The sequence below is a fragment of the Lampetra planeri genome, chromosome 21 (genome assembly GCF_965212315.1).
Source record: "Lampetra planeri chromosome 21, kcLamPlan1.2.h2, whole genome shotgun sequence".
In the NCBI taxonomy this organism is placed as follows: domain Eukaryota; kingdom Metazoa; phylum Chordata; class Hyperoartia; order Petromyzontiformes; family Petromyzontidae; genus Lampetra; species Lampetra planeri.
Window position 1 is genome coordinate 7,356,559 of NC_136127.1, and position 16,261 is coordinate 7,372,819.

At 45.5% G+C, this 16,261-nt stretch overlaps 1 protein-coding gene across 3 annotated transcripts in view; it reads left to right on the top strand.

Annotated features, from left to right (window-relative positions):
* Window positions 1-482: 482 nt before the first annotated feature.
* WIPF2 (WAS/WASL interacting protein family member 2) overlaps window positions 483-16,261 on the top strand; it is a 37,101-nt gene continuing 21,322 nt past the window's right edge. The window contains exon 1 of one of the 3 annotated variants that reach the window (XM_078603895.1): window positions 483-795. Coding sequence is in view for 2 of the 3 variants with exons in the window: in XM_078603893.1 (XP_078460019.1) it covers window positions 10,831-10,915 (85 nt within the window). In the remaining variant the exon portion in view is untranslated. Of the gene's footprint in view, window positions 796-815; window positions 10,916-16,261 lie in introns of those variants that run through there. The other 2 variants (XM_078603893.1, XM_078603894.1) reach the window with 2 other exon arrangements.

Here is a 16,261-nt window from a genome sequence, read left to right on the forward strand (position 1 = left end):
TTAGGGGGGTGAGGTGGAGGTTTGGGGGGTGGGGTGGGGGTTTGGGGGGGTGGGGTGGGGGTTTGGGGCGGGTTGGAGGATGGTTAGAGGGTGGGGTGGGGGTTTGGTGGGGTGGGGGTTTGGGGGGTGAGGTGGGGGTTTGGGGGGTGAGGTGGGGGTTTGGGGGGGTGAGGTTGGGGTTTTGGGGGGGTGAGGTTGGGGTTTGGGGGGATGGGGTGGGGTTTTGGGGGGGTGAGGTTGGGGTTTGGGGGGATGGGGTGGGGGTTTGGGGGAGTGGGAGGGGGGTGGGGGGATGGGGGGAGTGGGAGGGGGGTGGGGGGATGGGGGGAGTGTGAGTGGGGGGAGTGTGAGTGGGGGGAGTGTGAGTGGGGGGAGTGGGAGTGGGGGGAGTGGGAGTGGGGGGAGTGGGAGTGGGGGGAGTGGGAGTGGGGGGAGTGGGAGTGGGGGGAGTGGGAGGTGTTGGAGGGGTGGGGGGCGTCCTCGGCCCCCGGAGCTCTTCCGGGTTCGCGCAGCCGAACCGAACGAGGCAGCGGTTTCGTGTCCACGGGTTCGCGTCCCAGGCTCGGCGTTTATATTTTATTCTTAAAGGTTATTATTTTCTTCAACAATGAAATCGATTAATCATTACAGTTAATCTCGTCGTCGTCACCGCCTTTAAGAATTTGTTTAGGAGGGTTTTTTTTTGCGCGTTTGTTTATCCGTAAAAGGGGTGGTGGTGGAGTTGTTTTCGTTTGTTGAGGCGCGTAGCTGAGGCCGCGCTGATGGTTGACGCCTCCCGCCTAGGCCCGACTTAAGGTGAGTTCACCCACCACGAGCGTTCCAAACAATGCAATGTAAGAAGGAGGAGGATGTTTTATATTTTTTTTATCGCTATTAATCTGCGATTAATAAGCAATTGACGTCGGTTAACGCTTGCCGTGTCTTTAAGGAGATGCGATGTGTGCAATGTGTGTGCGCGTTCGCCTTGAGAGAAACCCAAGTCGCACTGTTTCACGTTACGGTGTTCGCCTTATAACTATGGCAGTGCTGTTATTATCCACGTGCGAATAGTCGCGTTAAGTTCTCGACGGTACTTGTGTTAAACGCAAGTGATAGAATGTGGTTTTAGCCCTTCTAATGTTTGATGTGTACAGTGCCGTGCGTGGTTTGTGTGGGGAGCGGTGGTGCAGCGGTTAGCGCGCCGCGCTACGAACCTGGCGATCCGTGGTTCGATTCCCACTCACGATCATCTGAACCGGTACTAGGCCTCTAATGAGTACCCCTCGGTGTTTAAACATCACCACCGGGGAGACAAAGGCGGCCGGGCGTTGTGCTGGCCACCCCACCACCCCCTCGTGTGCCGTGCCTCGTAGATATTCAGTAACAGCACTTATTATCATAAACAACACTTGGCCATAGAGTGTGTTACAGGCTACACGTGGCGTCTTCTTGTCTGTTGTTTGTCGATGTGTATAGAGTGTTTACGTGCACGCTGCGTACGTTGTGTGCGCATCATCTCGTGTGTAAACATCGGCACTAGGGAGACGATGCTGACCACCTCGTGTTGTTGACCTTCTTAGGTTCTCGCTAACAGCGCTTGCCCCAATAGTCTGTTCAAGATAAATGTTTATTTGTTTTTATATATATGAATCGACGCATACAACGCACACGTACATTTGTAGCTTTGTGTATATGTGGCCTGCATAGGAGCTCTCTTAACAGCGCTTAACCCCGAGTCTGTTAATACATATGTGTGCTTATGCGGGTATACATTTGCTTGACCTTAACATGTACTAGGTAACAGCACTTGCCATGGCCTACAAGACTCTAATCGGGTTATATATATTCAGTAACAGCACTTGCCATGGCCTACAAGACTCTAATCGGGGTATAGATATTCAGTAACAGCACTTGCCATGGCCTTACAAGACTCTAATCGGGTTATAGATATTCAGTAACAGCACTTGCCATGGCCTACAAGGCTATAATCGGGTTATAGATATTCAGTAACAGCACTTGCCATGGCCTACAAGGCTATAATCGGGTTATAGATATTCAGTAACAGCACTTGCAATGGCTACAAGGCTCTAATCGGGGTATAGATATTCAGTAACAGCACTTGCCATGGCTACAAGGCTCTAATTGGGTTATAGATATTCAGTAACAGCACTTGCCATGGCCTACAAGACTCTAATCGGGTTATAGATATTCAGTAACAGCACTTGCCATGGCCTACAAGACTCTAATCGGGTTATAGATATTCAGTGACAGCACCTGCCATGGCCTACAAGGCTATAATCGGGTGATAGATATCACTGTGTTCCACATTTTGTTTTGTTCCTGGGTTGTAAGTGTTATTTCCTAATTGCTTATACCTCAAAAGTACAGAACATGGCTATTGTTCCCCACAAAGTTTGCTTTTGTGACCAGGACGCAAAAGCAAAGTTAATAATCCACTATTAATAACACTGTGTAACAAATTAATGTATTTTTTGTTTCTGTGTAGCAAGTGTTATTTCCTTATTGCTTATGCCTCAAAGGTACAGAACGTGGCTTTTATTCCCCACAAACTTTGCTTTTGTGACCAGGACAGTGATATTTTGAAATTTACCTATTTTTCAATGAGAAAACGTGGTGTGCATTTGTGTCATTCCTTCACGTAAAGTCCTGGTCACAAAAGGCAAAGTTTGTGGGGAATAATAGCCATTTTATATTCTTTAGAGGCATAAGCAATTCGAATATAACACTTACTACCAAGGAACAAAAAGAGTTATATAATGTATTCAGTAACAGTACTTGCCATGGCCTACAAGGCTATAATCGTGGGATAGATACTCTGTAACAGAACTTCCCATGGCCATAAAGGCTGTAATCGGTGGGATAAATACTCCGTAACAGCACTTGTCCTGCCCTTCACGGCTATAAACGGTGAATAGGTCGGTAACAACACTTGATTTGGCCTACAAAGCTTTAAACAGGAGATATTACTTGTCTTTGCACCGTGTATTATATTCACGGCTACAGTTTTTTTTAACTTGCATACGTTGCTTTATTGAAATATGTGAGTGCGGATATGTTAGTATCTGTATTTGTCGTGTGCGTGCATTCTGTTGATAATGATTTTGAGATCCTTTGTCAAGCCATTGGTCAAAGAACGACTTCCCCATACCATGCCGCTCGTGGGAGATTGTTTGACCATACTTCGCTAGGCTGGTCAGTGCATGTTGAGCGGGGAGGAGAGGGACCCATGACCGGTTCATCTATCACTCTCTACTGACGTTGAGTCGTGGTTGAGAATTGAACTCACGTGGGCAGTGGTCACAACCCCATTGCCGCGGCTCCACCATTTCCCGTACGGTGCAAACGAAGCTCAACATACATAGCATCGTATGCTAAAAGTTTATTTATTTATGTTGAGGTTCATGAAATATCATTCACGTTCAAAGTGTAGATGTTTTTCCAAACCCGTGAGGGTCCTCTTCTAGGTCGACTCAGCCTAAAATGAGCACCAGGTGATGGCCTCACGAGCCCCTTGCACATTAAGTCTGTGGCTTACCACCACCCCTCAATAGGTGCTCATTAACAACACTTGCTCTAAAAGACTGCTATTCAGGCTCAGCTGCTGTTTGTGTTGTGTACACGATCTTTTAATTACACACGTGCATGTTGATGTTCAGCACATAAAAACGTCGTGTGTGTTGTTTATGAAAGAGTGGTGTTTGTGTTATGTAACTTAGTACATGGGTAAGCGTGTGATATGTGTGTTGGGAAGTAGTGGTCAAAGCGGGTACCTCGGTAGAATTTCTGGCCCTTTGCACAACTGAACAGAAACTTTCTGTATATTAGGGGACACCTCATTTAAGAACTTCAAGTGTCTTTCCCATGAGAGATCTGAATTACGAAAGAAAACGGCACATTGCATCATTTGGTAGCCCATTCTAGATTTGAAGTTTTCGTGACTGCAAGGATCCATACTCTTTGGTTTTTTCGGTAAAGTCACGTAGGTAGAAAATATAAAACAAATTTAAATGAAAAACAAATGAAATCACGACGTTTCGTAAGCAACACAAGCAACCGTCATCAGGCGTTGACTGCTCCAGCAAAATTACTGAGGCGTATGAAGAGAATTATTAAGAGACAACTTGTTTTTTCATTTTAATTCATTTTATATTTTTTATCTACGTGACATTACCGAAAAAAACAAAGTGAATTGGTAGCCCCTTTGTAAATCCACTGCTTGGTGAACTTCTTCCCCAAGCCATGCCGGTCTTGTGGGTGCTATTTGACCATACTTCATGCTTGGTCACTGTAGGTTGGTGGCTAAGATGGGGGGGAGCATAGACATAGAAGCACTGTACAGTACAACAGTTAATATTGCTGCGGTACGGTCTGCTGCCTACCACATCGCCCCACAGTCTGCAACAACCTGCTGTGTGTGATGGGCACCTATTGTCCAAGTGCTTTCCAGACTCTTCAGCTTATCTTCTGATAATCTGATGAGATCGGCCACATTCTGTGATTTTCCTTAGTACAAAGTGGGATCAGCAATAGTGGAAGAATTTTTAAACACAATGTCAAATACCAAAACTATATTTATTGCAGATAACATTTTTCTACACATCAGAATGTTGATAAATTCAATGCTTTTTATATATCAATGGCAAGACTATATGCGGAATTATCCAAAACATGTACTTGGAAATTAAGCCATTTTATCCGTGGCAAGTGGGATGTAAACTGAGCGTTGAGCCTGCTTTAGGTCGACTCAGCCCTGAATAAGGTCACAGGTGCAGTGTATGAACGTGAGCCATTGCAAATACACGGTTGGTCATGTGCTGCGCTGTCCTTTATAGGTGCTTGCTAACTGCCCTTTCTGTCTACAAGTCTGTCGTGTTTCTGAATGTGCGCATATTTGCTTTATGGAATGCTATAGTGTTGAGTGGAATCTGGGGTTGACAGTGAAAGAAAACAAATTCTTTGTTTGAATGCCACAGTTTGATGGAATTTGCGATATTTTGTCCAACAATAGGGGTAATTGCTTTTTTTTAACACGTGGGTTGTGACTGCACTTTTTGCTGACTGGCCATTTAAAAACCATTTTGGGTACTATCTGAATGCGCCGTGGCCCGTTAAAGAGAACTGTTTATACCTCGACTAGTTTATCGGTTTATTTAATTGAGAACGGTGTTAATACGTTCATTGTAATGTCTAGTTATTACAGGGGCAGTTGTGTGTTATATGCGAAAGGAACAGGCAACTGAAAAACAAGTAGCCCGTGTAGTTATGTAATCGGACAGTGTGCCCTATGGAACTCTGAATCATGGGAAACAGGACACTAAAATCACAGCCAGGAGGAGGTGGCTGGGTGGCTCAAGAGATCAGAGCACTGAGCTGGCACAACTTTACATTTTGGGTTGAGCAACTGTCGTTAGACCAGGTTTTCAAGTGAAGTGAGTTGCTGTTCCCATCTGTTACCAATGACTGCCACGATTGTGGCCACACAATCCAAACTAAACTATGAACTAAACAATTTTTTTTATTTTACCAGGTAAGGCTTACTTAGCTATATAGCTCTTTTTCAGAAGCGACCTGGCCACAAGTGATAGCCCAATTAAGTGGTTTATCACATGGAAATTCATAGCAGCGAGCATAATTTGTTCCAGAAATGTGCTTGTAATCCAAAGCACTCGTATATCAAAGCACTCGTATATCAGTTGTGATCACGTGACGCTCGCCAGACAAAACGTACTACTCGTATTGCAAGACCTCACTCGTTTATCAAATTAATATTTATTTAAAATTTTGCTCGTCTTGCAAAACACTCGCAGACCAAGTTTACTCGCAATCCAAGGTTTTACTGTACTCTAAATGCATGTTTCTAAATGTGGAGGGAAAATCCGGAGGACCCAGAGAAAAATCCACGCGACCACGGGGAGAACATGCAAACTTCAAATATACGGGTGTTGGGATCGAACCCACAACCTCCTGTATACCAGGCGATGATCTTTCCCTAAAGCGAAGGACTCTGCTGTTCTGCGAGAGATCCCATTGAATAATTTGTATCGTGACATGACGTAGATGACACATTTTTTTTTCATTGATGAAGATGCAAGCTTTTGCCAGGACAGCCAGGGACACACAAGTAATCTTACTTTCTAATAACCATAAAGCGGTTATTTATTTACCCATAAATATATCACGCTGTCTCAATACTCTGTAGCGGTAGGGTGGGTCCTGCGTAGGAATGCTTAGCCCGTTTTTTAACGAGTGCTGTGCTTGTTGGAGCAAACCAGCGCACGCGAAGCAACCACTTATGTGTCTGCAGACTACGAGTGGATCCCTGGCAAGAATGGATTGTAAAAAGTACCACTGCGCAAAGATGAGCATAAATATAAAAAAAATCCATCACGCACATTCTTCGTCTGGTCTCCTCGCTGCCCCGAGGCTTACATACGCCTGCAAGTCGCGTGTAGTCTTCTTCCATCTGATTTGCGGTACGAGTCGGCCTCATCGACCCTGACGAGAGATTTCGAGACCCGACGAGCTTGGTAGCACGTTCATGGCGACTTTGCTGGCAAGCTGTCAACTCGAAATCTCACGGCTGTGTTGCGCGCTTTCTTCTATTGGTCGGGCATCGTTGTGCCGAGCGGTTTTTGCAATCGAGTCGCTTTGCCTTTGTGTTGTGCCATGGTGGCGATATGATAACTACCTCACCTGACATATAGGAGGTCGTTGGTTCGATCCCGACCCTGACGCCTGTATATTTAGAGGTTGCATGTTCTGCCCGTGGTCGCGTGGATTTTTTCTCCAGGTCCTCCGGTTTTTCCCTCCACATTTAGAATAAATGTTACGTGTTCAGAGTATTTGGCTGCTATATATTTCCACTTCCGTTGAGCTATCATTTGTCATTGCCAGGTGGCTTCAACAAAAATAGCTACAGAGGCTCAGTGGGGCCTAACCTGGTACAATAAAAAAATATTTGTAAATCTTGACTTAAAGCTTTCGTGACTGCAGGAATTCATCTTCTTTGGGTCTTTCGGTAAAGTCACGTAGATAGGTTGAAATTAATAAAAATAAACATAGACCCAAAGAATAAAAATATTTGTAATTAGTAATATACCCGCCCAACTTTGTCTATCTGTGTTGAACATTATGAACGCTTTGAGAGAGAGAGAGAGAACGAGGCGATTCGGTCTTGATTCCCAGAATCGATTCCCCGACATCGATTCCCAGAATCGACTTGGCCCCCACCGATACGACTTTGCCATTTGTTTTGCGATGACGACAATTTCCCATTCTCCCCGCATACGCCATCACAATCAACAAGTCGCAGGGACAGACGTTCGATTGCGTTGGAATCGATCTGCAGACGGCGGTCTTCTCGCACGGCCAGCTCTGTGTCACCTTATCTCGATCCCGCAATCCCAAACAGGTGAAAGTCCGCATCGAACCGAAACCCCCAGCAAGGCCCCATCTACTTAACGACGAGAGAAAATTCACACGAAATGTCGTTTTCAATGAAGTCTTCTAGATGTCAAATGATATAAGCTTTTAATGAAGAAATACAATTCTCTAATTCAAAACATAACACAATTCAAAGATGTTTCATTTCAAAACGGAGCATCGGATGCTTGCGTGAATGCGTCGCGTTGGTGTGCAAATTTTGTGACTTTCCTGGCCGAAGGCCGGAAATGGTTTTGAGGGGCGCTATAGGTGCCCCCAAACAACCGAGTTGTAAACTATTTCAGATGCCGTCCACCACCAGCTCCCACTTCTGCAATAGACGATAAGCCCGGTGTGCCCCGGTGGAACAGTAAGCCCCTCTGGGTATTTGCCGAGTGCTAAAGTGGGCCGATGGCAGCGGGAAGCGGTGGTGCAACGGTTACCGCGCAGAGTTTGAATCCTCTGCAATGGTTAACGTCAGTGGTGACGGCGTATCTGAATCTGTCCTCACCCCCCTCCCCCCGCTGGTATTTTTCCAACCATCACACTGACTCACCGTGGTGAAATATGGTTAAACGACTCATGATGACAAGGCGTGGGGAGGCCTTTGTCCGTCCGCTTGATTGACAAAGGGTTGTAAATCATCACAATTATTGTATATTGTAATGTGAGCCAGCGGACTTGCTGGGCTGGTGAGAAATTATTTTCCGGGAGCGTCACAGTGGCGTTGCTTGTGTTTGGTGACCTCAATGCAAACAGCAAAGCTACAGAAGGGTCCCTTTTGAAAGTCTGGTTGACGGGCTGTATCATTGTACGGTGTTACCACAGACGCGTCTGTTAGGTGTGCGGTTACCACGTACTGAATGCCCCCGTTGCCCTGGGTAGGCGTGCGATGGCAAATATGGAGTTGTTTGTCACATGTTGTCCATTGACCCGGACGTGATGCTTTAGTTTGTTGGTACCACGTGAAGTGGCAAAACTATAGTCTCCGTTAAGTGTCGAGTGTGAGTGTGTGTGGTAGTGTGTGTCGTGGGGAGCGGTAGTGTAGCCGGGAGCGGTAGTGTAGCGGTTAGCGCGCTGCGCTATGAACCCGGCGATCCGGGTTCGATTCCCGCTCACGGCCAAGACCAGTGACGATTATCTGAACCGGTCCTGGGCCTCCCCTCGGTCGACTCAGCCTCAAATGAGTACCTGGTGCGGTGTGTAAACATCGCCACTGGGGAGACAAAGGCGGTCGGGCGTGGTGCTGGCCACCCACCCCCTCGTGTACCGTTCCGGCCTTCATAGGTGCTCGATAACAGCACTTGCCCCAAAAGTCTTACCGGCTATACGGGGCATATTTGTCTTTGTTAAGTAAAGGGTGATTGTTAGCTAAGTGGTAATAGGTGTGAGTGTTGGTGAGTGCATCAAATGATTGGTAATTGTCTGGTGAGTGAGGAGAGAGTGGTGAATGTCAGGTAAGTGGTTATTTTCAGTGGAGCGTTAGGAAAAATGAGTGAGTGTTACGATTGAGTGCATGGTGAATGACAGGTGAATAGTGAGTGGTGAGTTTTTTTTCCCGTTATGTGGTGAGTGTCAGTTGAGTGTTGCACCCCTCGTCCATAGGACTGTCTGCCCACGAGTTTTCATCGATAATTACCAGACAGCAGCATGACAATGGATTCCTGAATCCATCCACGTGGAGCTTTAAGTGGTGTTCCCTCATGCTCGTAGGTTTTCTCCAGGTTTTCACTCCACTTAACAAACTCCGTTTGAGAGAATTAACCAAACATTCCAATGTGGCAGGACCAGCCTTAAAAATAGATTCGACTCGCTGAGCAAATAAATGCCATTGTTATTGTAATTTAATGAAAACGTGGAAATGTGACCTCTCCCCTTTCCGTATATTAAATGTTCAGTCATGTTAATTAAACTTGGCTAATTAAACCATTGCCGATCAATCAATGCCTTTATTTAACACGAGGCAAGAGTCCATTGAGATGAAACGTCTTCTTTTTCAAAGGAGATCTGACACCGAGCAACGCGTAACATATTTGATAGAAACAAGTGTTTTTTTCCCCTCTCTTCGTACGTATGTTGTTGGTGTAGCACAACGACTATAACCTCACGCTGCGGTGTTCGAGCCAGATAATTGCGTCTGGGGTAGCGGAGAAAAAAATAGAAGCGTGTTATCACGCACAATTCAAATGTCAGCCGCCTTCTTTCTTTCTCAAGGCCATTGATTGTAATTAGTTGTAAGTAGATTGCCCCCCCTTCTCTTTTGCATGTCCACGCCACACAATATCTGCATGGGAGTTTCCCGATGGCCTTCTTTCTTAATACTAGAATTATTTTTTTGTAAAATTATCAAAGTGCGTGGGTTCGATCCTGATGCCTGTATATTTGGGGTTTGCACGTCTCTCTTGCTGTGGTCACGTGGATTTCTCTCCAGGTCCTCTGGTTTTTCCACATTTAGAATCAACATGCGAGTCTTTAGCTGCTATACAATTCCACGTGATAATTAACCTGGTTGAGGTATCATTTGTGACCAGGTCGATTCTGAAAAAGAGCTACATCGCTCAGTGGGCCTTACTTGGTAAATAAAAAAAAAGTTTCTACTTTTTCAGTTGAGCCAGGTTGTCTACAGTTTAACACGTAGGCTTTCGCGACCAGTATTCATAATAAAGGTGTTTTTGGGTTAGATCGCGTTATTTATAAATGTGTCGCAACCCTCCACCACCCGACATGGCCAATCAGCAAAATATGTGTCACGTTGACAAAAGACAAATAGTTCACTAATTTAGCCCACCGGCGTGTTGAATAGTGGATCCATAAAATTTACAATTTGAGTAGGACGACTTTTCGCTGGAACGTCATCGGGCGATTTGCCAGAATAGTGAAGCCATCCACCTGCTTCCGGTCTTAGATAGTGCAGGATGACGTGATCATTGTTGAAACCCATCAGGATACGAGATCCGAAGCTGTGGTGTCGGTGTGGGTGTATGCAATTATGTAATAGATCAGTAATCAGCCACTTAGCATGTGACTCACCTGTAATGAATTGCAATGTGTGTTGTGTATTCCTTAATAATACGCTTCCAGGCTGCGCTGAGTTTATAGGATGGAAGCATGTCACTGGTTAAATCAGTGTTAGTTAAGTTCATTACAGTTTTGTTTTTAAATTTTTCGTTATTATTTGGGACTTGTTTGCTGTGGAATCTGGAGAATTAATCAATTTGCTTAGTTTTAGTTAGATTAAATATACAGTAGAACCTCGGAGATCGAACGCACCAGGACTCTAACAAATTGGTGTTCGAACGATATTTCCGAACATTTATTGCCCCGGCAACCAAACGAAATTCGGAGGTCGAACGGTCAATCGCGACTTGAAAGAACCTGTATGGCAGAGACGCGTATGGCCCAGCGTGCATGACGCTTGCCCAGACAAAGGTTTTACCTCCTCCTCCTCCTCCTCACCACCTTCCACTCAAGCCATCAGCTCTCCTTGCGACAGGTAAAGTGAAGTTCAGTGTTCATTTATTTAATTTATTCCATATATTTATTCATTTACTCCATTTATTCATTGTGTTTCTTGTTTTTTAAAATAATTTTATGCATGTAATTACTGTAAACTTCGTGTAAAAATACTTTATAATGAGAGATTTCTTGTGTCTGGAACCAATTAATGTCATTTACATTAAATCTTATGGGGAAAATTAATTTGGTGTTCGAACAAATCGGTGTTCGAATGGCCTTCTGGAACGAAATAAGTTCGATCTCCGGGGTACCACTGTATTATCAACCGAAGTTATCAACAGATCGTATCAATTCCTTATGTGCTAAGTGTTTTTTGGACAGACGGGACGTAACATTAGCGTAAGACGAAAAGAACACCACAGGAATATTAAATTCTCCAAAACACAGCTGTCAGCAGTGGCAGAGCATGCTTGCCAACGAGGACATTCAATTCCTTTTGATAACGTTGAAGTGGTATGCAAAAATAATTATTATTGGCCAAGATTAGCTAGAGAATCAATTGAATTTGAGAAGAATTAAAATAATTTAAATCGCTGTGATAGCTATAGACTCAGTGCAGCCTGGAAGCGTGTTATTAAGGAATACACAACACACATTGCAATTCCTTACAGGTGAGTCACATGCTAAGTGGCTGATTACTGATCTTTTATATAATTGCAAACACCCCCACCTACACCCCGACTTCGGATCTCGAATCCTGATGGGCTTCACTATTCTGGCAAATCGCCCGAAGATGCTGGATGTAATTTACAGCGAAACGTCGTCCTACTCAAATTGTAAACGTTGAGGATCCACTATTCAACACAGCAGTGGGCTATATTAGTGAACTATTTGTCTTTTGTCAACGTGACACATTTTTTTACTGATTGGCCATGTCGGGTGGTGGAGGGTTGTGACATATTTATAAATAACGCGATCTAACCAAAAACCCTTATTATGAATGGGTTGTCTACATATTCCTGGTTCTCTCGGTAAAGTCACGTAGAAGGGAAACAATAAAATATAAAACAATAAAATTATCTACAGTTCGCTAAAAACGGACAGTTGCACGCAGCCTTGGCTCAAGCCCCTCGGTTGCTTGAGAGACATCGTCTTGAAGAGAGGGAGAAAAGAACAACAAGCCAGGAGACGAGGTGGTTACTGTGTCGACCGGTGAAGCTGGATCTCAGCGGTGTGTGCGGGCGTGTGATCTCAGTGGAAGGGTGTGTGTCGTTCAAACGCTGATCGATCGTACCAACCGTGTTAATATGCCAAAGGATTACTGACTCCCGATGGAAGAGAGGTCATCGCCCTTTGAGGACGGACTGCGTGATGTACGGTTCAGCAACTTGGAAATATTTCTGCATCGAGTGTACCTTTCACTGTTATGGCTGTGGCGACACATCACGTGGACTACTCGAGTCTAGCTGCGTCCGCGGAAAAGAGACAGTGAGAAATAGAGCCCTGTCAGTATGGTTCAATAAGCACTCGCATTCATATAAGTTTTGTTTTGAGCAACGGGTATGGTTGCTCATACAATACTGATTGGCAGATAATTATTTTAAACTATAAAGGGGTTGCGGTTAGTATGCGGAACGGCAATAATTTTGTGCAGTTGGTGTTTGCGCCATTCATATCGCGCAAGGCTATCACGAAGAAGCTGTGTTTCATGGACACAGTCTGCAGGAGTTTCACAGTTGGGGGCGATGTTGCTCTCTGTAATCTCAAATTTCTCAAATTTGGACCGTGGAAGCCGTTACGCATTGAAAAGTCTACTCATTTTGAATGACCACCAGCTGATGTTTCACGTCCATTGTGAAACGGACGGCCACGTATTTTGTGGTTAATAAACCCGCGGCAATAACCAGGGTGGGCTGCCGGATTCGAACCTATAGCCTCTGCAACAATCGAGCGAATGCGCTTACCACTGGGGCCACGTCACCTTCCCCGAATTACTTGTGTTGCCGTGCGTAGCATATGGGGGGGGGGGGGGGCGCACTTTGTTTTTTGCTTGAGCGTAGTCCAAAACAACACTTCCATGGGAATCCACGCACATGGTGCGGAGTGTGGGGTTGCGTGTGACAACGTTGGAAGGTGGTGTGGCCGTTGTTCGTGGGCGCGTGAAGGGTTTGCCAGCTTGTTCATTGTTTTTGCGCTTTGGCAAGTACTGTATGAGTCAGAGCGGTGAGCATGTTGATGATGATGATGAAACTCGTGATGTGTAATGGCATTAAGAGCGCGTGTGACCTGGGTGTGACCTGAGAGTGCGTGTGATGATCGCTGTGTACCTTGGACCCACGTTTCTCTCAGCAGTGTATTTGACAGCAGTCTGCCAAAGTGCGATGCGGAAAGTAAGACTCGTTTCTTATTTGTGTCCGATGTCGGTACATTTAGACAAATCTGGTCACGCAACACACACACACCGACTGTATTATAACACTCATCCCCTCCTCCCCAACTCTTTCCTTAAGATACGGCAAAATAAAAGAAAAAAAACGTCGTTTCATCCGGAGACTTAAGTTATGACTAGTTTTACATGGCTTGTGACCAAATCACCTGGAGAGCACCTGAATTCCTTCAGTCTTGGATATTTCTCAGATTGGGCCGACCACTGCGTTAAACAGGCCTTACACGCTGGGGGGGGGCACGGTGGGGGGAGCTACATTATGTGTGATCAAAAGTAATTGTTACGCTGCCACGTTCACGCTCCTGTTCGCTTTCTCCAGGCCCCCCGCACTCGATGAAGCGTGGTCAAATAACCCCCGTGACCTGCTTGGTGAGGGTATGCCTTCATCCAGCAGTTGACTGACAGGAGGCCTGTTTAGCTTCGGGTTTCTTCTTATCACAGTGATTCTCAATATTTTGGGGGTGGAATGGTCACCGATGCGTGGATTAATAACGATATGTGCACTGAACCTCGCGTGTGTAAGACATTTTATGTTTTTTAAAATTTGTGTATGTTGTATGGGTGCGTGATGGGTTCACATGGCTCCTGCAGCCACTGGAGGCCACTACGTTAATTCCGCATGTCCAATTGGCACGGTTGGCTACGTACGGTGCAAAATAAGTTCAACATACATACATTCACCATCACGTTAAAGAGAGAATCGATTGTGGACCCGGAACTGTGGCCATGATTTGCAAAATATAATCACTCCTAACATCTGTATAGTGGTCGAGACTAACGACGGAGTTGCAGCCAAAGGAGGAAATGCAGCCGGAATGTTTCAACCACGGAGACGGAGCGATAAACTCAGCTTGTGTGCAGGTCAGGGGTCGGCGACCCAAGTAACAAGAAGAGCCATTTTTTTCTAATTGGGGAAAAAAAACCCCCTCACTATTTCAAGTGCCGCAATGCACGTGAATTCGAGATGGCGGTCCTTAATCACAAGACCGCGAGAGATGGCGATGACTTGGTGGGGGGGGAGGCCTTCAATTGAGCAGTGGATAGATTGTGGCTTATGACGACGGTTATTTTTTGCTCCAAAAGGCAAGCCACACTGTACCATCGCGGGCACGGCATTGTGAGAATGAAGGCGCTCGACTTGCGTAACTCCGCACGGAGCGACACTGAATTCCTCTCGTGTTTGTTTGGCCCTTTGAAATTAAACGTGCATAAACTAAACATCCAGCTGAGCTCGTTTGAGCCCAAAGGCTGTCCTTGTGACAATCGCTGAGAGTGGGCCGTCTGCTTTGAATAGTTTCACCTACAGTACCAAAGATAAAAAAAAATGTAAACTAAACTATGAATTAAGCTAAACTATTTTATATTACCAGGTAAAGCCCACTGAACTTTACAGCTCTTTTTAGGAAAAGGCCTGGCCACAAATGATAGCTCAACGAAGCGGCTTACGTGGAAATTTATAGCAACCAAATACTCTAAAACTAATTTTTCTAAATGTGGAGGGAAAAATCGGAGGACCTGGAGAAAAATCCACGTGACCACGGGGAGAACATGGAAACTCCAAATATATAAGCGTCAGGGTCAGGATCGAACCCACGACCTCCTGTATACAGAGTGAGGTAGTTAACATTACGCCAACATCGTGAGATGTTTGATTGGTCTTCTTTCGTGTAACGTACATGTCAATCCACTGCTGAATGAGGGTCTCATGCTGTGTGTCTCACGCAGGGTCATTCGACCATACCATGCTGGACAATGCGGGTTGGTGAAGCTGGGGGAGTGTTAGCGTTGCAGCAAAGTAAAATGCAAAAATATTTGTTTTCTCCGCTGTCCTCTCTGAATGAAGTAACAAACTGCCGTTTTAACCTTCCACAGCTCTGGATGGAAGCGTTTATGTGTTAGCACCGTCCGTTCGTCGGTAACTGTTTGAGGCGGGGGGGGGGGTGGCGGGGTTACCCATAACTTGTATAGACTCGCTCCAAAGTGAATTAAGCTTTAGTATAAAGCCGTGTTGCTATTAGGGTCTTACCCGAGTGAAAACTGTCCATATTTGCTCCAAAGATGGTTGCTCTAAGCTTGAGAGGCCCTAAAACAGGGCAAAAAAACCCCCCCTACAATTTGCAAACGTGCAAACTCATTTTAAAATCTATTTTACTCTTCGTATTTTACCAGCTAAGACCCCCCCAACCTGAGCTGTGTAGCTCTTTTTCAGAAGCGACCTCGCCACAAATGATAGCAGCCCAATGACAAGTGGCTTATTGCGTGGACATTTATAGCGGCAGCCAAATACTCTTAAACGCACAATTCTCTGACGCCCGCCCGTCGGCTTCCGTGCACCGCGAATTAAATACTCGTGGAGAGAAACGCACGTGCCACCATGATCGTTGCGCGCGACCTGTTTGTTTCCTTCATGCGCAAATGCGTCCCGCTTGAGGAACGGCGAAATTTATTTTTGGAAACGCATCTGCGTTTTGTGTTTCCCCCCCCTGCCGCCGCAGAGAAACGCGATGCTAATTGTATCGACGGTCGTTTGAACACGTTGCCTTGTTTTGTTCCCAAAATTGCGGGAGTCCCGTTTTTAATTTGACCGTGTGGGTTTGCTTTTTTTTTACCGCGTGGGTTTTATTTATTTTTTGACCGCATAGATTCGCTATTTTTTTTGAAGCGTGGCCGAGGATGGCGGTGGGGTGGTGGTGGGGGAGAGAAAACAGAATGCTGTTTGTGAGCGCAACACAAAGCACGGGCCCCCTCAACAAGGGGAGATCAAATTATTTTCCCGAGTACATTTTGGAATTCTCGCCATTCGTAACGGCGCCGCAAAGCCTGTCAACAAAGGCACTGCTGCGTTTCCACGGACGATTACGGTCGGCATTTGTTCGCAGGGCGTTGATATTTGCTCCTTGGCTCGACGCAAATAAGTTATTTCCGGTAGTTGTAGAA